The 23,055-nt window shown below is 43.5% G+C and overlaps 1 protein-coding gene and 1 pseudogene across 1 annotated transcript in view; one reads left to right on the top strand and one right to left on the bottom strand.

Moving 5' to 3' along the window:
• IDO2 (indoleamine 2,3-dioxygenase 2) overlaps positions 1-23,055 on the top strand; it is a 79,388-nt gene that overhangs the window by 42,560 nt on the left and 13,773 nt on the right. The window contains exons 5-8 of the mRNA XM_003269615.2: positions 3,478-3,596; positions 6,325-6,339; positions 8,686-8,785; positions 10,541-10,658. Of these exons, the coding sequence (XP_003269663.1) occupies positions 3,478-3,596; positions 6,325-6,339; positions 8,686-8,785; positions 10,541-10,658 (352 nt within the window). The remainder of the gene's footprint in view (positions 1-3,477; positions 3,597-6,324; positions 6,340-8,685; positions 8,786-10,540; positions 10,659-23,055) is intronic.
• On the bottom strand, positions 18,329-21,727 carry LOC105740115 (annotated as a pseudogene).

Here is a 23,055-nt window from a genome sequence, read left to right on the forward strand (position 1 = left end):
TCCTGCCTCAGCCTTTCTTGTAGCTGGGACTACAGGCACCCACCACCACACCTGGCTAATTTTTGTATTTTTAGTAGAGATGGGTTTCACCATGTTGCCCAGGCTGGTCTCGAACTCTTGACCTCAGGTAATCTGCCTGCCTGGGCCTCCCAGAGTGCTGGGATTATAGGTGTGAGCCACTGCGCCCAGCCTGAAGGGCCATTTAAATGAAGGATTTTTTTATTTTTATTTTTCTGACTAAGAGCTAATTTGTCTTTTAAACTGATAGCTATTTCTTCCTTTTATAAGCTTCTGAATTTTTTTGTTTGTTTGTTTGTTTTTTGGCACCCTCTTCCAAGAATGTTTGAAGAGCTGCATTTGAAGGCAGATTGCTTTTTTGCTTTAAAACAGGGTCACATCATGTTGCCCAGGCTGGAGTGCAGTGGTGCAATCATAGCTCACTGCAGCCTCAACTCCTCCCGGGCTCAAGCGACCCTCCCACCTCAGCCTCCTGCGAAGCTGGGGCTACCAGCATGTACCGCCACACCCAGCTAATTGTTAAAAATTTTTTGTAGAGATGAGGGTCTTGCTGTTTTGCCCAGGCTGGTCTTAAACTCCTGGCCTCAAGTGATCCTCCTGCCTTTGCCTCCCGTGCTGGGATTACAGGCGTGAGCTACCATGCCAGGCCTGAAGACAGACTCAGAATTCATAAAAACCTCACAGCATTTTGTACTCTTATGTATATAAATTATCTAGGTTGCTCTCCATAATCCTGTAAAGTAACGAGAGTCATACCAGGCCCATTTTACAACTGAAAAGCACAGACACTTATTTCCTTAATCAAGGTCAGACAGCAAATTAGTGGAAAAGCCAAGGCCAGAACCCAGGTCTTCTGATTTTACTAGTGCAGCCTTCTTTCCCCAGGGGACACATTGACATTTACAACACTCATCTTAATTTTTTTAATACTGCTTTCTATCCAGCCAATTATTAGTCTGTCTTTTAATAATTCATCCAAATCTCTTCTGAATCATTGAATAACTTTGTACAGCTTCCACCCACAGTGTTACTTTTATTTTTAAAAGTAACTGTTTTTAAAAGTTACTGTGATTTTTAAAAGTGTGCCTTTCCCAGAAATCAGGGAGTTACCCATGTCCTAGAACTCCACGGTGAAGAGAACAGCCTGTGCCCATCGTGTTTGCCTGATTGATCTTACCTCTTCTCTCTCAGGGAAACACAGAAGACTTAGGGAAGAGGAAAAGTGTAGAGTCACTACAGCCTTGTTATTTGTCAGTGCATCTCTTTTCTTTTTCTTTTTTTTTTTTTTTTTGGATACCGAGTTTCGCTCTTGTCGCCCAGGCTAGAGTGCAGTGGTGTGATCTCGGCTCACTGCAACCTCGGCTTCCTGGGTCCAAGGGATTCTCCTGCCTCAGCCTCCCGAGTAGCTGGGATTACAGGCACCTGCCACCACGGCCAGCTAATTTTTTTGTATTTTTAGTAGAGGCGGGGTTTCATCATGTTGACCAGGCTGATCTTGAACTCCTGACCTCAGATGATCCACCCACCTGAGCCTCCCAAAGAGCTGTGATTACAGGCATGGGCCCCAGCACCCGGCCAGTGCATTGCATTTTTTTTTTTTTTTTTTTTTTTTTTTGAGACGGAGTCTCACTCTGTCGCCCAGGCTGGAGTGCAGTGGCACGATCTTGGCTCACTGCAATCTCCGCCTCCCGGGTTCACGCCAGTCTCCTGTCTCAGTCTCCCAAGTAACTGGGGCTACAGGCGCCCACCACAACGCCTGGCTAATTTTCGTATTTTTAGTACAGACGGGGTTTCACCATGTTAGCCAGGATGGTCTCTATCTCCTGACCTCGTGATCCACCTGCCTTCGCCTCCCAAAGTGCTGGGATTACAGGCGTGAGCCACTGCGCCCCGCCTGCATTTTTAAAACAGTGTGCCTGATGCTGAAAATTTTGAAGTCTAGGCACGTCCCAGTGGGTCCTCTTTATACCATCCCCTTCGCAAACCATTATCCTAAATTGGGGTTTGGGGGAGAGAAGAGTGATAGGGGAAGGAAGTCTCCACCTCCCAGCTGTGCCCTGGTAGTTCCAGGGGACCGGGAGGCTCCCCACACCCACCACCCCACCTCAGATCACCTTTCACTTTCTTTGTTTCTCCTCCCTTGACTTTTCAGCTCAGAAAGTACCTGGCTTTCCAATGCCTTCTGAGGAAAGTTTACCTGAGGTTCACATTGCAAAACCTTTAAAGCTCTTTATTGTTTTCCACCCAAGAAAATATTTAAGGGAAAAAAGAAGGCAAAAGCAGGGCATTCTTTTTTTTTTTTTTTTTTGAGACAGAGTCTCGCTCTGTCCCCCAGGCTGGAGTGCAGTGGCGCTATCTCGGCTCACTGCAAGCTCCGCCTCCCGGGTTCACGCCATTCTCCTGCCTCAGCCTCTCCGAGTAGCTGGGACTACAGGCGCCCGCCACCACGCCCGGCTAATTTTTTTGTGTTTTTAGTGGAGACGGGGTTTCACCGTGGTCTCGATCTCCTGACCTCGTGATCCGCCCGCCTCGGCCTCCCAAAGTGCTGGGATTACAAGCGTGAGCCACCGCGCCTGGCCAGGGCATTCTTAATGGATATTTTATCTTAAGGAGAAATGAAAATGGAGATGGAAGAGGGGGCACAAGGATGGGGTTTGAATCTAGACTCGTTCAGCCTTTACCTCCGATAGAGAACCTCATGCAGCTTTTCTGGACTTGTGGCTGATAAAGCACCGTGGAGGGTTCCTTAGATAACAAAAGGGCAAAGGGGGTCTGTCCCGTGGTGGCTTACTTGAAGGTATTACTGGGTTTGACTTATGGAGTGAGAGACAGAGTCAGTTTCCCCACAGGCTGAGGCGGTCTATCCTCTTGCTTTTCTAGGGCGCTGGGGTCTCCCTGGCTCATACCCAGGTGCACACACAGGTTTCTGCATCTAGCTTTGTATCTCTATCAGTTGGTCAATCAATCTATCATGTCTATCGATCTATCATCTGTCTATCTAGCTAGCTATCATCTCTCTATCATCTATCTATGTATCTATCATCTTTCTATATATACGTGTGTAGATATATATATATTTCTATCCATCTATCTAATTACCTATCAAAATTTTTTTCCATTGATAATCTTCTTGGGCCCCAGTTTATGTTTAATTGTTTTGGTAATGCCTTTCTTTGCACAGTCAGTTTGCAGAGGTTATTTTATATTCTATATGTATGTGTGGTCCGGCGTTGTAATTTTCACATATATTGCACTGTGTACTCATAAGCAGTATTTCCACTGGGTCATTAACAGAAAGATATGTGTGAGGCATATGAACGTGCATCACTCAGGTAATTCAAGCTTGGTTCCCAGGTCATTTCTGTACCACAGGATTGCTGGAATAAAAGACAACCATGGTTATTTCTTCCGCTGCAAGCTTTCTAGAATATGCTATTTGTCTGGATTTATATCTGAAAGGTCCTGCCAAGGAATCTTGCCCTTCCATTTGTCGAAGTCTCCAGAAACTTGGGGCTCCCTCCTATCCTGGTCCACTCAGACTTGGTGCTGACGAACTGGACCAAAAAAGATCCAGACGGGTAAGGAAGGAAGAGAATGCTTTGAATTTCCACAACTTTGCCCCCAGGAAATGCCCAGGCTTTTTTTTTATAATTAGGGATGTTCATATTTATGGTCTGCTTTATGGTTCCGAAGAAGGGGTGAGCTTGACCAAAAATTCAAAAATCACAGGCCCCAGAAGTTTCCTCTTAATCCGCTCTGAACACATTGGCTCAGACCATTTTGTCTTGTTTGTTTCCACATCACGTGTGAATTTCTCAACCTGACCTTCAAGCTCCTGCAAAATCAGCTTTTATTTGTTCTTTCTCTTCAAACTGTTTATTCCCTAAGATGCCCTCTGTTCATATCAGGTTAAAACCAGTTGGCTTTGATAAGTAATCATTATATAGTGATCAGAAGAGAATGATTATGGATGAATTCAGAGCAGATGCTCCAGGTGGGTTGGATTGAGAATTTGATTAATAATTCCATCTATTACACCAAAGTCATATCATTCCTTTGACAGTTGGGCTGGGAATAGGGGCATTTGTCTACAGAAGGAATAGCATGAGTTTTTAACAAACAAGAAATTCAACAAATAGTCAGAATTGGACAGATGATCTACAATGTTAAGTTTTCCTTTCACCTTAATTTTTGCAGCCACATTTATTTCAGCTCTGGATGAAAGAGACAGCACTTTGTTTTATGGCTGATTACAACAGCTGAAGATTCACTGAGGTTTGATATGAGGAAGAACTTCCTCAGTCATGGGATTGCCAGAGGCAATGATGGGAATCTACTTAAAAGGGTTACATATTTAGTAGACAGCCTAGATATTAAGACTAATTTATGTGCCCCGGCCAGGCGCGGTGGCTCACCCCTGTAATCCCGGCACTTTGGGAGGCTGAGGCAGGTGGATCACCTGAGGTCAGGAGTTCAAGACCAGCCTGGCCAACATGGTGAAACCCCGTCTCTACTAAAAATACAAAAAAATTAGCTGGGCATTGTGGCACATACCTGTAGTGCCAGCTACTCGGGAGGCTGAGGCAGGAGAATCGCTTGAACGAAGGAAGTGGAGGTTGCAGTGAGCAAAATCATGCCATTGCACTCCAGCCTGGGTGACAAACTCTGTTTCAAAAAAAAAAAAATTATTTGCCCCATTGGAAGAAGTGAGATTGGACCATCTCATCTCTCTCAGGAGCTCGGAGCCCTGGAGGTTTATGTTTTCTGCAATTATGAATTGTGATCCTTGATTAATTATGCTATAATAATAAAATGGATGAGTACTGAAAGCTGCTGAATCTGGGTAAGAATTTGGATGAAAAAATAATTAACATATGTGCATAATTTATTCTGTTCAAGGTACTGAATATTGAATAAGCTGGATTTATTGCTCAAAGAGAAAGACAGAATAAGAGAAGGTTGAAGGGAAAAATGACTGTACTAGAATGGTAGTTAAAAATGCAACAACAGGCAGGTGCAGTGGCTCACGCCTGTAATCCCAGCACTTTGGGAGGCCCAGGTGGGCAGGTCACCTGAGGTCAGGAGTTCGAGACCAGCCTGGCCAACATGGCCAAACCCCCTCTCTACTAAAAATACAAAAATTAGCCAGGTGTGGCAGTGGGTGCCTGCAATCCGACCTACTTGGGAGGCTGAGGCAGGAGAATCGCTTGAACCCGGGAGGCAGAGGTTGCAGTGAGCAGAGACTGCACCACTGCACTCCAGCCTGGGCGATAGAGTGAGATCCTATCTCAAAAACAAACAAAACAAAAGAAAACAATATCAAAAAAGCTATTAATAGTTTCCTAGGAAGTAAGAGTGAAGGGCTAGTTTAATTCCAGAGGTGCAGACACAGTCCTGGGTCTCACCAGTTATTCTGCTTGGTAATTATCTTTTGAAGCCTTTTAATATGCCCACCACAGAGCTAAGTGCTATGAAGAAATGAAAGAAATAGAAGCAAAGTACTCCATGTGGTTAAATAACAAGACACTATATGACAAATGTCAAAGAGTGACTCAAACAATATGTCCTTTAGAATTTCAGAGAAATGACATCAATGCAGGCTTTACAAGTCAGTAAAAATCTTGGTGACAAGGCAGAACTTGATGCAAGGGAAATCCTAAAAGTTGAGTAGGAATCAACTAGCTAGAATAAAATGTGGTAAATACAAAAATGTAAGACGAGTGAAATAACTTATTTATTTATTTTCAGAGACGGAGTCTCACTCTGTCTCCCAGGCTGGAGTGCAGTGGCATGATCTTGGCTCACTGCAACCTCTGCCTCCTGGGTTCAAGCAATTCTCCTGCCTCAGCCTCCTGAGTAGCTGGGATTGCAGGCACCTACCATCACACCTGACTAATTTTTGTATTTTTAGTAGAGACGGGGTTTCACCATGTTGGCCAAGCTGGTATTGAACCCCCGACCTCATAATCTGCCTGCCTCAGCCTTCCAAAGTGCTAGGATTACAGGCATGAGCCACTGCGCCCAGCCTAATAATATATTAAGATGGCCACAGGCCAAATATTCTGGGGCTGGAATGTGAGTGGAAATGTCGCTCACACTTTATCACACAGCATCCCATAGTCCAGCCACAACCTGCAGAATTCAAAGTAAGTGTGGATGTGTGTGTGTCTGCAGTGCCTTGCAAACAAGTGTGCATGCCAGTGGACATGTGACCCTAGAAGTTATTAATACATCTGGTTTACAAACTGAATTGTTCTTTTATTTTTTTTCTCTCTTGGTGGTCATCAATAACTGAAATTGGGCTAGATTCCTGGAAATTGGGTAAGTTCTCAGAAATCATTTACGCACTTTAGAATCCAGGCCAAATTTAAAGTCTTACAATAAAACAAAGAACAAAGCATGCTAAATTATACGTATAGTATAATATCAATCATATAAAATGCATAAAAAATATACTAGAAGGAAATGTGCCTAAGATTCACAGTCTAAAAATTAACAGTGATTGCCTCTTCTTTGTATAGATTAGGGAATTTTTTTTTTACTGTATTTTCCAGTCTGTGCATAATAAAACAAGTAACGTGCAATGCAAACAAAACAAAATGAAACTTTATCAAATTTCAGTAACTCTTTTTTTTTTTTTTTTTGAGACTTAATCTTATTCTGTTGCCCAGGTTGGAGTGCGGTGGCGTGATCTGGGCTCACTGCAACCTCTGCCTCTGGGTTCAAGGGATTCTCCTGCCTCAGCCTCCCGAGTACCTGAGATTACAGGCACCCACCACCACACCTGGCTAATTTTTGTATTTTTAGTTGAGACAGCGTTTCACTATGTTGGCCAGGCAGGTCTTGAACTCCTGACCTCAGGTGATCCACCCACCTCGGCCTCCCAAAGTGCTGGGATTGCAGGCGTGAGCCACTGCACCCAGTTGAAGTTTAATGGTTTGAAAAAAATATTTCTCATCTCACTATATCTTCTATGGGAGGCCAGATTGCAGATTGGCTACAGAAAAACCCCTTCAAAAGACCTTGTTATTACATAGACTAGAGCTTATGGGGCAGGTCTGGTCCACACATCCTTAGGCTCCGCTTCTCCTAGAAAACAAAAATAGCCTCTGATCCAGTGTTGCCTCTCCCATCACCAAACCTCAGCTTCTATGGCCAAACCCATCAAATAAGAGTGTCCAGTAGAAAAACTGGGCAGATGGGGGCACAGAAGGTGAAGACATCATTTCCCAAGCTAATGTTGCTGCTGGAACAATGTAAGTCTTGACTTTGTCTTGGTTTGGTTTGGTTTGACATTGGTTTGTTTTTCATCTTTGTCTCATGCTTAAAATGTGAAGGGCAAATATGATCCATAGAGTTAAGGTTTTAGGTTTTGTAGATGTTTTACTCCATTTAAATGGCAGCAGATCATTTAGAAATGATTCCTGTGTAACAGCCTTCCAGATCCCATTCAATTGTACAGCATTGAGATAGAAGGATAGATAGATAGATAGATAGATAGATAGATAGATAGATAGATAGATAGAATTTGGCTCTGCGTTCCCACCTATATCTCATGTCAAATTGTAATCCCCACATGTCAGGAGAGGGACCCAGTGAGAGGTGACAGGATCATGGGGGTGGATTTCCCCAACGCTGTTCTCATGATGGTGAGTGAGTTCTCACAATATCTCATTATTATTATTATTACTATTATTATTATTATTGCAACAGAGTCTCACTGTATCACCCAGGCTGGAGTGCAGTGGTGTCATCTCAGCTCACTGCAACCTCTTGCCTCAGTCTCCTGCGTAGCTGGGATTACAGGCATGCCCCGCCACGCCTGGCTAATTTTTGTATTTTTAGTAGAGACGGAGTTTCACTATGTTGGCCAGGCTGATCTCGAACTCCTGACCTCAGGTAATCTGCCTACCTCATTCTCCCAAAGTGCTGGAATTACAGGCGTGAGCCACTGCGCACGGCCAGTTCTCACAAGATCTGATGGTTTAAAAGTGCGGCACTTCCCCCTACCTCCTGCCACCATGTAAGATGCTTCCTTCCCCTTCCACCATGATTGAAAAGTTTCATGAGGCCTCCTAACCATGCTTCCTGGTAAGCCTAAGGATCTCTGAGTCAATTACACCTCATTTCTTTATAAATTACCCAGTCTCAGGTAGTTCTTTATAGCAGTGTGAGAACGAACTAATACACGTATAAATGGATTAGAGGCAGTACTAGCCTGAGTTGTGAAACTCTTCCCAGCCTGGTCCTGCAATTAGCTGGCTATATGACCTTGGACAAGCTGCTTTGCTTCTCTGGGCCATGGTTTCATACCTGTAAAAAAAGAGCATGGACTTAGCTGTTGCCTGGGTCTCTCTAGCCCTGTGGAGAATCAGCTACATCTCTTCTAGGAACTTCTCATTCAGCCAGTTATTCCACTGCGGAGATGGTCCAAGACCATCAGGTCCATGCTAGACATTGGGAGGCTGCCTGTCAGGTGAACATGAGATTGAACTTATCTGTTCTCTTTCCTCCCTGAATGTTGCTGAAGGTAGATGCCCATCGTCAAGGCTGTCTTATGGAGAGGAAAAAGTTGTGCAGTTATCTAACTCAGCAGGGACTTCTGGGCAGTGAGTACTCATGGTACAGTCTCCACACCTCTAACCATGTGCTCCTCTCCTTCCCAAGGAACCTGGAGACCATCATCTCATTTCCTGGGGGAGAGAGCCTGCATGGTTTTATACTGGTGACTGCTTTGGTGGAGAAAGCAGCAGCGCCTGGGATAAAGGTATCTTCTCACTTGATAGCACCTTTTCTTTTTAAATGAGCTTGAGCTTTACTTTCCACTCAGTGCCTTTCCTGCAGTGGATTTCTCAATACAAATGAACATAGACCTTGCCCTGCTTAGTTCAAGTCTGAGAGAAGAGATCTAAGCTCTAGGCCACCATATTTGCTCCCTTTTCTCAATTCCTATAAAACTTGGAATGGACCTTTTGTCCATTCAACAAACAGGCATTGTTTTGGGCAATGGGAAATTGGATAGAACAAGACAGATATTTTCCCAGCCCTGACAGAAGCTCATGATGGATACAGTGGATGAAGATGGATTAACGTGGATTATAGGTGTGAGCCACTGCACTGGGCCTCAAACTGGAAATTCTTCAGGAGTCAGACAGGTACCAGGAAGGCTGGATAGAAGATAAAAGACAGTGATGCAGCCTGTGATCAGCTACAGCGTTAATGCCTTGCCTAAAAATATTTCAGTTAGATTTCTGCCTTTGCTCTGTCACTCAGGCCAGAGTGCAATGGCGTGGTTTTAGCTCACTGCAACCTCCGCCTCCCAGGTTCAAGTGATTCTCCTCCCTCAGCCTCCTAAGTAGTGCACGCCACCATGCCTGGCTAATTTTTGTGTTTTTAGTAGAGACAGGGTTTCATCATGTTGGTCAGGCAGGCCTCGAACTCCCGACCTCGTGATCCACTTGCCTCAGCCTCCCAAAGTGCTGGGATTACAGGTGTGAGCCACCCTGCCCAGCCAACACTACCTCCCTTGATAAGCATATGTTGAGCACCTACTGTATCCTCAACGGGGTGACCCATTGCGGTATATTATAGTGCTTTCTTTCTCTCTCAGTAGTTAAACTCCATGGTTACTTCAGTTCTCATCCATGTGTTTAGTCCATTGGAAGATACAGAATCAAATATCGGCCTTCCAAGTGTAGTTCAGATGAAGTAGAGACTCAAGGAAGACAAGGAGGTCTCCCCAGCAGAGGGGATTCTAGAGCTGGGGACTCTGTAGAATCTGTCTGTGTATTAGTCCATTTTCACACTGCTATAAACATACTACCTGAGACTGGGTAATTTATAAAGGGAAGAGGTTTAATTGACTCATAGTTCTGCATGGATGGGGAGGCCTCGAAAACTTACAACCGTGGAGGAAAGTGAAGGGGAAGCAAGAACCTCTTCACAAGGCAGCAGGAGAGAGAGAGCAAAGGGGGGAGGTGCCAAACACTTTTCTACCATCAGATTTTGTGAAAACTCTCCCTCCTGTCATGAGAACAGTATGGGAGAGCCCACCCTCATAATTCAATCACCTCCCACCAGGTCCCTCCATCAGCGTGTGGGGATTACAATCCAAGATGAGATTTGGGTGGGGACACAGAGCCAAACCATTTAAATCTGACTTTATATGAGAGCTTCAGAGCAAGGATGCCCCAGTTGGAGATGCAGAAGTAGAACTGATCATAATATGTGACAAATCCGAGAGAAGAAAAGAGTAACATAATAGTACTCAGGCCCTTGGGAGGTGCAAGAAGTAACAGCCAGATGAAATTCCAGAAACACTTACCTAGGGGTATGTCTGGGAGGTCCCCAGGGAGCTTCTCGCTGTCAGGCCGACCCCACAGTGGATCTAGCTTACGATGTTCCCAGGAAGTTCTGACAAACTGTCCAGTCCTCCCCTGGGTTCCCACAGTATGAGGCTTACTCTGCCTGCAGGGACTTTAAGGGAGTGCTAATAAGTTGTGTACATGAATCTCATCCCCAGGCTCTTGTTCAGGCCACGAATGCTATCTTGCAGCCCAACCAGGAGGCCCTGCTCCAAGCCCTGCAGGGACTGAGACTGTCTATTCAGGACATCACCAAAACCTTAGGACAGATGCACGGTAAGATGCTTCCGAAGCTCCTGAAGGATCCCCCAGGGTTTCTGGGCTCTGCTTGGGGGAGGAGGGCCTGGAGACCAGGCATGTCCTGAAGGGGGTGATGATACATTCATCCACCAGATGACGCTGCTGGACTGTCTTTGTTTTAGGTTAAACATTATCTTGGAGAGCTATTGTCACAGCTTTCTATTCTCCCTCTCCTTTATATTCTCCTGTGATTAAGATGGTTTCCCTTCTGCAGTGATCAGATATTTCTTAGGCATGTTGAGGTCTTGCCTGAATCTTGAGAGGAGGGGATGGGATGCACAGTAATGTTGGTCACGCGTGCCCCATCTCGCAGTGTTAGGTACTGCAGAGCAGTTTGTCTACACTCTCTAATGCCCCTTTTATTCTAACCTCCTCTGTTTGTTCCTGAGATGTCTGACCTTGGTTTTAAGCCTTGTCTAATGGATGGCCTATGCTCCCTTTCTGTAGCTAGGGCAGGCTGAGTTGTCAAAGGTAGGAAAGTTGTCAGAATCAAAATGGAGTCACTTGTGTTGAAGAAAACTTTTTAAACCTTGACAAATAGAGCTGGGGAAGGCTACAAAGAGAGAACTCCCATGCATAAATGCCTGGTAACAAAATCTTTTCCGAAGGACTGAAAAAATCAGCACCTTGCACAAAGGCCATCACAACCTTACACACAAAAAAAACTTACACAACGACATCTGCCCAGCAACTGCCTTTCCAACATTGGCCTTGTGCCACGCTTTTTATTGAGGCTCATAGCCAAGGATAATGATCTCAAAAACAGTTACGTAATTGTCCTCATTTTTTCCTTTAAAAACCTTTGTCTTCCTTTATCTCTCTGAATACCCACATGGTTTATTATGGCACACGTATTCCCATTGCAATGCCCTATTCCAGAATAAATATCAGTTTCCATTAGGGAGCCTCTCCCTGTTAATCTGGTTAACACAGGCATGGTCAGTTACGGGGCCCAACCTTCCTGGACTGGTTACATCTTATTCTGGTTACTGCATTTAGTTTCCAACATCAGGGAGGCTCTTCAAATTCTTCTCTCAGAGGAATCTGAAGAATGTATGTGTTTAGCAGGATGTGAGAGAGGGCTGTGGTTTCTTAACAAGAGAAAATCAGAGTCTAAGTATCACTTTCCCTGAATCTTGCTTCCCTATAGGAAAGAAAGATTCTGGGAAAAGAGAGTGTTTACAAGAAGTAGGACAGGAGGGAGGCAGAAAGACACTAGGTACTGCCAAGCTTTATTATCTTGTATTAAAAAAGTAAATATAATTTGTCATCCCAGCCTCTCGGCAGTAGTAGAAATCTATCTGAAGTCATAGGATTAGGTATTATCCACTTCCTGGTTTTATATTTTATATTTGTATTTTCTCTATTTCCTTGAATTTTAATTTTAAAGCCCTCATGATCGCATCAGTAGATCTTCTGCCAAACAACTCCCCTAAGTTGTATGGTGGCTTTGCCAAGCTGAAATGAGATGAGATGTGTTTTAGCTTTGCCAAGAAAGCCTGAGTCCATCACTTAGGATATCAAGGCTATTAGGGAGATAGTGCAGGTGTCTTCAGATCACATGGATGAGCACAAGGAAATAATTTTGGAAGATTATGAGAAACCTTCCACCAGGTCCCAGTGCATGTAGCAGTAAGATGGTGCACGCAGTGTCTAACTGTCACAGACTTTCCTAGGGCTCACTTTCAGATGCACTTTATTTATTTATTTATTTATTTATTTTCAGAGTCTCACTCTTGTCGCCCAGGCTGGAGTGCAGTGGTGCGATCTCGGCTCACTGTAACCTCTACCTCCCGGGTTCAAGCGATTCTCTTGCTTCGGTCTCCCTAGTAGCTGGGATTACAGGCATGCACTCCTGGCTAATTTTTGTATTTTTAGTAGAGATGGGGTTTTGCCATTTTGGCCAGGCTGGTCTCGAACTCCTGACCTCAGGTGATCTGCCCACCTCGGCCTTCCAAAGTGCTGGGATTACAGCCGTGAGCCACTGCACCCAGCCCAGACTCACTTCTTAGGCCCAGGCCAACCCGCTGTGCTCTCCTGCTCAGCCTCTGCAGGAGGTCTCATCTTCTGAGGAGGTCCCAGGGCTACCACCCTTGTTTTCTCAAAAGGCACATTTTCCCACACAGACATAATTTCGTTTCAATGTTTTACTCCTAGTCACATTCATCTATATGGATAAATAGCTGAATGGATTGCACTGCGTTTTCTAAAGATGGCCCCGTGCCATCCTGCACACTCCTCCACAGCGTGGCCTGGGCATTTCTTTCAACCAGGGGTGGACTCTGTGCCCCTACTTGTGATGTACGTGTCGCCAATAGAATGTAGTAGAGGGGATAGCACAGACTTCTGAGGCAAGACTAGAAAAGGTGATGCAGGTTCAACCTTGTGTCCTGAGCCACTAGGTAAAAAGTCCACCTACCCTGAGACCACTCTACTGTGCAAACCACACAGGCAAACCACATCAAAGAGCCATGTGTGGGTTCCCCAGTTGGCTTCTGCCCAGGAGTAAAGGTGCCTTCAGATGGTTCTAGGCTCCCACCCCAACTTATGTCCTGTCTTGAAGACTTCCCAACTGAGGCAGCAGCCACTGTGGAGCAGAGACAAGCCATTACCACCTTGTCCTGCCCAGATTCCCCATCAGCAGAATATAGTGGTTGTTTCACACCCCTACGTTTGGAGTGGTTTCTATGCAGCAATAGTAACCACAAGAAATAAAGTTATAAAAATAGTAACAAACACTAGAAACTGCAAGATTTAAGGAATCACATGAATGCTCAAGTCATTGTCTCTGGTTTGTAATGATAAACTTTCTTCTGCATGATAAATAGAGCTTGGCTGGACTTTTTCCCTCTGCTTCCATTCCCCAAAATGGAGCGTACCGAACAATTGCTTCTTTCAGAGCCCAGCTTTAGCAAGAGTCATGAGCTCTAATCCCTTCATCCATAAATACTTCCTTTCCAGGCACATAGACCGCTTCACACTCAGGGCTGAGTAGAAAATGCCTGTTGCGGACTGCAGTGGCCTTTTGGAGAGCCACCCTCCTGGTACCTAAGTCACTAGTCCTTTGCCCAGCTTTTCTCAGTTTTGTACAGTGCTCACTTCTGAGTGGAAGACAGAACCGGCCTGGTCTATTTTCATAATCTGCCCCCATAAGGCAGAAGTCCACACGGTACTAGAAACATAACCATATCTATGTCATGACGCCTGCCACTGCCTATTGCCTGTCAACTGTGCGTGTCTGCCGGAGCTGCATCCAGTCCTTCTTTGGAGTTGGTTTCCAGCGACTCAGCCAGATCTGAGCTTTCTGACTCATCGGAAGGTTAAACTATTTTCAGACTTTCAAGTGTTGAGATTATTAAGACATTTTTTTTTGTTGTTGTTCTTTTTTTTGGCATGCTTACTGATCGCCCCTGTTCTCTAGGAAGTAATGTTCTTCTCAGAAAAGGTGAAGGATATTTTTCTCCTCAAAAAGCCGTGGAAATGTTTGCCTTTATTTACTTCTAAATTAACAGAATTTCCAGCTTTTGTTTGACCCATTGGCGCATTGGCAGTGTTAAGAATTTTTTCTTTTAGCAGTAATGAGGAGTCGAAGGGTTTCTTCCTAACAATTTAGTGTATGCCTTTAAATCAGGTTTCTTATTGAGTAAATTGGGGCTAAGCTGCAGTGTGAACTTCTGCTACTCTTCCTTTCTCATTAGTTCACTTGATTTCATGGAAGGAATTTTCCATCTTAGCCTGTGAACTTATTTTGTCTAAACTCAACGGGAAAGTAATTAACACTGAGATTCTCCTTTAATAAATTCTATATGATAATAAAATCATACAAACATTTCTTTATTTATCTTTTTGACCTAGAAAAGATGTTCACAGGCCAGACGTGGTGGCTCAAGCCTGTAATCCCAGCACACTGAGAGGAAGAGGCAGGTGGATCACATGAGGTCAGGAGTTCCAGGGCAGGGTGGCCAACATGGTGAAACTCCATCTCTAGTTAAAAACACAAAAGTTAGCTGGGCATGGTGGCACATGCCTGTAATCCCAGCTACTCAGGAGGCTGAGGCAGGAGAATCACTTGAACCTGGGAGGTGGAGGTTGCAGTGAGCCTAGATCCTGCCACTGCACTCCAGCCTGGGCGACAGAGTGAGACTCTGTCCCCCCCAAAAAAATAAATAAAAGATGTTCACAATATATTGTTAAGTGAAAAAAGCAGGCTACATAACTTGCACAATATGAGTGCATTTTAGTAAAAATATACATATTTAGCAAAATAAAAGGACACATGATATTTATTAAAATATTTACGTTGATTATTTTAACACAGAGGATAATAGTTGATTTTGCTTAACTTCTTCCCTCCTTCTTTTCAATTTGAATTTTCTATAATGAAGATTGTTTCTTTTTCTTTCTTTCTTTTTTTTTTTTTTTGAGATGGAGTTTCGCTCTTGTTGCCCAGGCTGGGGTGCAATGGCGCCATCTCGGCTCACCACAACCTCTGCCTCCTAGGTTTAAGTAATTCTTCTGCCTCAGCCTCCCGAGTAGCTGGGAATATAGGCATGCGCCACCACACCCGGGTAATTTTTTGTATTTTTAGTAGAGACGGGGTTTCTCCATGTTGGTCAGGCTGGTCTCGAACTCCTGACCTTAGGTGATCTGCCCACCTCGGCCTCCCAAAGTGCCGGGATTACAGGCATGAGCCACCGCGCCTGGCCTGATTATTTTTTAACTAGGGTTAGAAAGTGTGGAAGTTATTAAACTCCGATTAGCCCAAATATGCCCCTAGAGGGTCATTCTGGCAGAGTAAATGTCTCTGTTCAGCCTGAATCTGGGAAATTGTTCCTACCTTATAAACTGGAGTATCCTTCAGAAATGACATTCACCCAAACTTCCTTTTAGGCAGACTGCATAATAGCACTTTTTGATATTAACCATTTAAAAAAACCCTTCAGATTAATTAACACCAAAGAATAATTGAGAAAATACAAATTCTCACTTTAAAAAGGAAACAACCAAACTAAATACTAAAAAATTATATGATGTTATATTATCTAAGCTTAGTTTACTGCAAAGATCAAGAGCACACTAGTAGTTGATGGCCTCTATTCACACTGTTCATAGCCCTGGCTTGCTTCTCCAGCGATTCACTCACCCATGCAAAAAGTCTGTATGCACAATGATGCCTGATAGTATAATAGGAACCTTAACATTTCAATTAAAAGGCAAAATGAGGACATTTATCATCAGCCTATAAAATTCTTTTTCTTCTTCTTCTTTTTTTTTTTTTTGAGATGGAGTCTTGCTCTGTTACCCAGGCTGGAGTGCAGTGGCGTGATCTCGGCTCACTGCAACCTCTGCCTCCCAGGTTCAAGTGATCCTCCTGCCTCAGCCTCCCAAGTAACTGGGATTACAGGTGCATGCCACCACGCCCGGCTAATTTTTTGTATTTTTACTAGGGATGGGTTTTCACCATGTTGGCCAGGCTGGTCTCTAACTCCTGACCTCAAGTGATCCACCTGCCTCGGCCTTCCAAAGTGCTGGGTGTGGGCGGCAACCCACCCAGGTGCCAAGGCAAGAGACAGAGGGCACGAGCTGTTCTAGTATAATGAAGAAAACATATAGAATAAGAATAGTTATACTAGAAATAGATTATAGATATGATTACATATGAATATCATTCTTCATTAGTTTGTAGCACTACTCTTTATTCCAGTATTATAATAATATTTGCTCTACAATTATAACCTAGGAAAAACCAGGCCATACAGAGATAGGAGCTAAAGGGACAGGGTGAGAAGTAACCAGAAGACAAGTGTGAGCCTTCTGTTATGCCCGGACAGGGCTACTAGAGGGCTCCTTGGCCTAGCGGTAATGCCAGCGTCTGGGAAGATGCCCGTCGCCTAGCGGACTGCGGTCTGGCGGTAGCGTCAGTGCCTAGAAAAGGCACTCGTTACTTAGCAGACCGGGAAAGGGCGTCTCCCTTTCCCCGGGGAAGTTAGAGAAGACTCTGCTTCACCACCTCTTGTGGAGGGCCTGACATGAGTCAGGCCTGTCTGCAGTCATCTGGAGGCCTAACCATCTCCCTGTGATGCTGTGCTTCAGCGGTCACGCTCCTAATCCGTTTTCACGTTCAACCCTGAACACCTGGCTCTGCCTTTGAGATAGCAGTAGCAGAATTAGTGAAAGTACTAAAAGTCTTTGAAATGCAGAAGTAATGGCGTAAGCTGTCACCTCTCTCTCTCCGCCTCAGCTGCCAAACACGGAAGGGTTCCCTGTCCAGTGGACACGTGACTTGTGTGACCTTACCTGTCATTGCAGATGACTCATACTCCTTACCCTGCCCCTTGTCTTGTATCCAATAAATAACAGTGCAGTCTGGCATTCGGGGCCACTGCCCGTCTCCGCATCTTGGTGGTAGCAGTACCCCGGGCCCAGCTGTCTTTTATTCTCTCTTTGTCTTGTGTCTTTATTTCTACAATCTCTCGTCTCCACACACGAGGAGAAAAACCCACAGACCCCTTAGGGCTGGCCCCTACAGCTGGGAATTACAGGCATGAGCCACCGCATCAAGCCTAAAATTCTTCTGAAGGATAATACTATAGTACTTGAAGATATGGTTTGAAAAAAATTATACTAAATGAAAGGGCACCATTTTACAAGCCCTAGAACTACATTAAACTTAAATGAATTCCAACACTCTTAATAATGTAACTCAAAGACAAATCTAGTGTTAACAAAAGCTTTAATAACTAAAACTTCATTAACAGGCACAATGAACATTGTAAACACCGTTAATTGGCACCAAGTTTAATAGGGCAGACAATACTTGCTTCTGCATTCACACTTACTCAGTTGAAAAATGGTGCTGCTCAAGCTATGAATGCTTTACAAAAGAAATCATTTTAATAAATACAGTAAATGCTAAAACTCTAGCTAAACTATCATGCAAGATATATAACCAAGACAAATACAAATTCATATACAAGCAACTTGCATTCAAAATGAACTCTACCATTATATTTTATTAAAAGGGCAGACTTTATGAATTAACTCAGCTGCTTCCTGAATTACAAAAGTGACTCAATATGAAAATAAGAAACTGTCTACAAATTTCTGACAGTAATAAATCGTAATATACAATGCATGCAGGAGTCTTACAGAAGAATAAACTCTCCTAGGAAACAAAAATATTTTATACTTTTAAAATCCAAAGTAAAAAAAAGAAATCATTGCCAGATGCGGTGGCTCTCCAAGCACTTTGGGAGGCCGAGGCAGGATCACTTGAGCCCAGGAGTTTGAGACCAGCCTCGGCAACATAGCAAAATCCCATCTCTACAAAAACATACAAAAATTAGATGGGAATGGTGGTGAGTGCCTGTAGTTCCAACTACCCAGGAGGCTGAGGTGGGAGGATGCATCTCAAGGGTGCAATGAGCCAAGGTCACACCATTGCACTGAAGCCTGGGGACAGTGGGACCCTGTCTCAATAAATAAATAAATATCATTTATGTAAAAGATTCTCTAGTCAGAATTAACACCTCAACTAGTCAAACATCAGGAAGTTACATTACAGCTACTTAATATACAAAGGGACACCTTTTCACCAATCGTTGTCTTCTGATATTTCTATTCCAGAATCACACACTCTCACTTCCTTACACTCCCCATCCCATCATTTCTTCAGAGCATGGAAACAGAATTTGTTGAACACCAGAAATCTCTTGCTATGGTGGTACATAAATCATAACATTTGTTGTTGCCCAGCAGCGGGTATGAAGCCGGCTGGTGACTGGCTAGCAAATGCCTATTCTGTAAGCTCCTCACTTAGCCCATCTGTAGCTCTGACTTCTCCACCAATTCCCTTCTCTCCTTTCATAGCCTTTCTGAGTTTCTGAAGGGATAATTTCAGAGGTTCCACATAACTGTCGAAGCCTACTGCGGTAGACACGGCAAAGAGAAGATCCTCTCCACTGGTCATTTCCGTTTCTCTTGGGGGCATCTTTCACTTGCCTCAGGTGTTATAAAGCTGATGAACACACGTACACATTCTTTAACACTTTCTTGGGCATTTCCCGTTTGAGATATGGCATGTTTCATTATCCTAGTGACATGTGCAATCAAAAATGTATATTTTGTTCTCCGCAACTTTCTTTTGAAAAATGTATATTTGAACAAAATATACATTTTTTGTATCTTCATGACCATTCATGCTGTCCTCACTGTCATCATGAGGCTGTATAACATAATGACTCCTCCAGTGCAGTCTTCGGAAATTCCCAGTGCAGAAGCACGTGTCATACAGTGGTCTCCATTCAACTCCAGTGCAGCTCTGGCTGGCTCCCATGTCTGATCAGCTGTTTGGTTGGACAGAAAATGACTGCAAGGGAACCAGTTCCAGTGTGGAGCTCTGTTTCCAGAACTCAGACTCCCCTCCCTCCCATGTTAATGCTTTTTTTCTTCTTCATTTTTTTTTTTTTTTGACAGAGTCTCATTCTGTCACCCAGGCTGGAGTGCAATGGTATGATCTCAGCTCACTGCAACCTCTGCCTCCCCGGTTCAAGCAATTGTCGTGTCTCAACCTCCCGAGTAGCTGAGATTACAGGCACACACCACCATACCCAGCTAATTTTTTTGTATTTTTAGTAGAGACGGGGTTTTGCCATGTTGCCAAGGCTGGTGTCAAACTCCTGAGCTCAGGAAATCCGCCTTCCTCAGCCTGCCAAAGTGCTAGGATTACAGGCGTGAGCCACCATACCCAGTCCCATGTTAATGCTTCTAAAGTTTGTCCTCACTCCTTTAGAAACTCCTTCAGTACATCCTTTAAGACTTCCTCTGTGAGTGTCTGCTGGTGGTAAACTCTCCCCTCTAAAAGTTGCCTTATTTCTCCTCAATTCCTGAAGGATATTTTTGCTAGCAGCTATATTCTTTTAGATGTTGAATATATCAGTACAAAAGCTTCTGGTTTCCATGGTTGCTATTGAGATGTTAGCTGTCGGTTTATCTTTCTCCCCTGACTATGTGTATATGTTTCTCTGTATCTGTCTGCTTTTCGGGTTGCTCAATTTATTGGTCTTAGGCTTCATTCTGCTTCTTCTTCTTCTTTTTTTTTTTTTTTTTTGAGACAGAGTCTTGCTCTGTTGCCCAGGCTGGAGTGCAGTGGTGCAATCTTGGCTCAATGCAACCTCTGCCTCTTGGTTCAAGCGATTCTCCTGCCTCAGCCTACCGAGTAGCTGGGATTACAGGCACCTGCCAACACTCCAGGCTAATTTTTGTATTTTTAGTAGAAATAGGACTTCACCATGTTGGCCAGGCTGGTCTCAAACTCTTGACTTCAGGTGATCCACCCGCCTCGGTCTCCCAAAGTGCCAAGATTACAGGCCTGAGCCACCACGCCTGGCCACAATTTTTAAACTTTTTATTTTTACAGGCACCTGCCAACATACACAGCTAATTTTTGTATTTTTAGTAGAAACAGGATTTCACCGTGTTGGCCAGGCTGGTCTCAAACTCTTGACCTCAGGTCATCCACCACCTTGGTCTCCCAAAGTGCTAGGATTACAGGCGTGAGCCACCACACCCGGCCAAAATTGTTAAACTTTTTATTTTCTTCCTCAAGAGGATGAGAAGAAAGGTCAATTGTAAGCTTTAGAAGTCTTGCCCAGTAGCCAATCTGAGAATACTCTCCATAAACATTCACCAGAGGCAGCCAGTGACCATGGGATGCTTTTGGTGAGAGGAATTGATTGTTGGGGTCAGGAATGGGAGGAAAGAATACTTCTCATTAGATACCTTGTTGAACTTTGTAAATTGTATGCCAAATGCATGTCTTACCTAGACTTCATAAATTAATTTCTTTAAAAATAATCAAAGATAATTTTTAAAGACTTATTTAAGGTGATTATAAAACATCCAGTATACTTTCACTATTAAAAAAGTAAGTATTCCTCTCTGGGCTTGGTGGATCACACCTGTAATCCCAGCACTCTGGGAGGCCGAGGCGGTCGGATCATGAAGTCAAGAGATTGAGACCATCCTGGCCAATATGGTGAAACCATGTCTCTCCTAAAAATACAAAAATTAGCTGGGTGTAGTGGCGCTCCTGTAGTCCCAGTTACTCAGGAGGCTGAGGCAGGAGAATCGCTTGAACGCGGGAGGTGGAGGTTGCAGTGAGCTGAGATCACGCCACTGCACTCCAGACTGGCAACAGAGCGAGACTCTGCCTTAAAAAAAAAAAAAAAAAAAGTATTCCTAAACAGCATATTATCATGATATATTATTTTGTTTTCTATGGTTTTGAACCTTGTCTGAAAAGAATTAAATTGTATGAATTTCTTCCTGCAATTTCCCTATTTCACTAAGGGTCATTCACATTGGTCATAGAGACATAGCACATTTTCACCACTATATAGCACCATTTTGTACAAATAGACTACAATTTACTTATTCTGCACTTATTTCTGTTTGTTTGTTTTGAGTTTGTTTGTTTTGCTATGAAAAGCGATGTCATTACATATATTCATGCCCATAGCTACAAGTTTACATATTTCAGGTTTTCTGTAGGGTGGACACCAGGGAGTTGAATTGTTCAACAGGACTGTACATACATCTTTAATTTTATTGGCCAACACCAAATTGTTCTTCACAATGTTTGAACTAAGTTGAAATTCCACCACCCCATCACATTTAGTGTTGTCAACTTCATTTCTTCATTCACTAATTCATTCATTCAGTCTTTTGTTTATTTGTTTATTGCCAGTCTGATAGGTGTATAATGGTGCTTCATCATGGTTTTACTTTGCATTTCTCTGATTTCCTTTTTAAATTAAAAAAAATTAAATTATTTTTATGTAGAAACAAGGTCTCGCTACATGGCCCAGGCTGGTCTTGAACTCCTGGCTTCAAATGGTCCTCCCACCTTGGCCTTTCAAAGTACCGAGATTGATTATAGGCGTGTGCCACTGTGGCCAGCTGATTTCCCTGATTTCTGATGAGTTAACAATCTCCTCTTTCTCTCTCTCTCTCTCTCTCCCTGTATACAGGTACTCACCATTCATGCCTATTTTCTGTAAAATATGTGGCTTTTCTCATTTTTTTTTTTTTGAGACAGAGTCTTGCTCTGTTGCAGGCTAGAGTGCAGTGGCGCGATCTTGGCTCACCACAACCTCCACTTCCCGGGTTCAAGCAATTCTCCTGCCTCAGCCTTCAGAGTAGCTGGGACTACAAGTGTGCACCACCATGCCCAGCTAATTTTTGTATTTTTAGTAGAGATTGGGTTTCACTATGTTGGCCAGACTGGTCTCAAACTCCTGACCTTGTGATCTGCCCGCCTCAGCCTCCCAAAGTGCTGGGATTACAGGAGTGAGCCACTGCACCCAGCCATCTTTCCTCATTTTTATACGAATTAGGCTTTTATCTTACTTTTTTTTTTAATAAGTTTTTTATACACTCTGAAGGCTGATTTTTGTTAATTGTATGTGTTGCATTTTTTATGGTTTGTCTTATGCCTTTTGAAAGTAAAAGTTCTTAATTTAAATATAGCCAATCTGTAAATCATTTGTGAAAGCCTGTGGTTCAAGAGGTATTGAATAAGAAATTATTCCATCATCATAAGTCATAAATACTTTTTTTTGTTGTTGTTTAGACAGAATCTCGCTTTGTTGTCCAGGCTGGAGTGCAGTGGCTCGATCTCAGCTCACTGCAACCTCTGCCTTCTGGGTTCCACAATTCTCCTGCCTCAGCCTCCCAAGTAGCTGTGATAATAAGCATGTGCCACCACACGAGTCTAATTTTTGTATTTTTATTGGAGACAGGGTTTCACCATGTTGGTCAGGCTGGTCTCAAACTCCTGACTTCAAGTGATCCACCTGCCTCAACCTCCCAAAGTGCTGGGATTATAGGTGTGAACCACCGTGGCTTGGCCCATAAATACATTTTTATGTATTTTCGTCTAAAGGTGTTTTGTCTTGCACTTTTTAGTTTTTAATTCACATATAATTACTACTTGCTACTTATAATTATCTGTAAGTAGTATGAGATAAGAAATAAATTCTGTTTCCTTCCTATGGATAAGCACAAACCTGTAGCATTAGTACAGTCTTATGTCAAATTTTCTAAAATGAATGGGTGTGTTTTCTAGGCTCTCTGTTCTGTTTCATTATCTGTCTTTTCCTGCAACGATATCATCTGTCTTAAAAACTCTAGCCTTGTGGTATTCCTCATTTTCAAGTAGAGCAAACCCCGTCACCCTGCTTTTCTCCTCCAGCGTCGCTTGTGCTATCCTGGACTAAGACCTTCATATAGACTGTTAGAATCATCTAGCCAAGTTCCATTTTAAAAATCTATGTTGGAGCTGGGCGCGGTGGCTCACGCCTGTAATCCCAGC

The sequence above is a fragment of the Nomascus leucogenys genome, chromosome 8 (assembly GCF_006542625.1).
Source record: "Nomascus leucogenys isolate Asia chromosome 8, Asia_NLE_v1, whole genome shotgun sequence".
In the NCBI taxonomy this organism is placed as follows: domain Eukaryota; kingdom Metazoa; phylum Chordata; class Mammalia; order Primates; family Hylobatidae; genus Nomascus; species Nomascus leucogenys.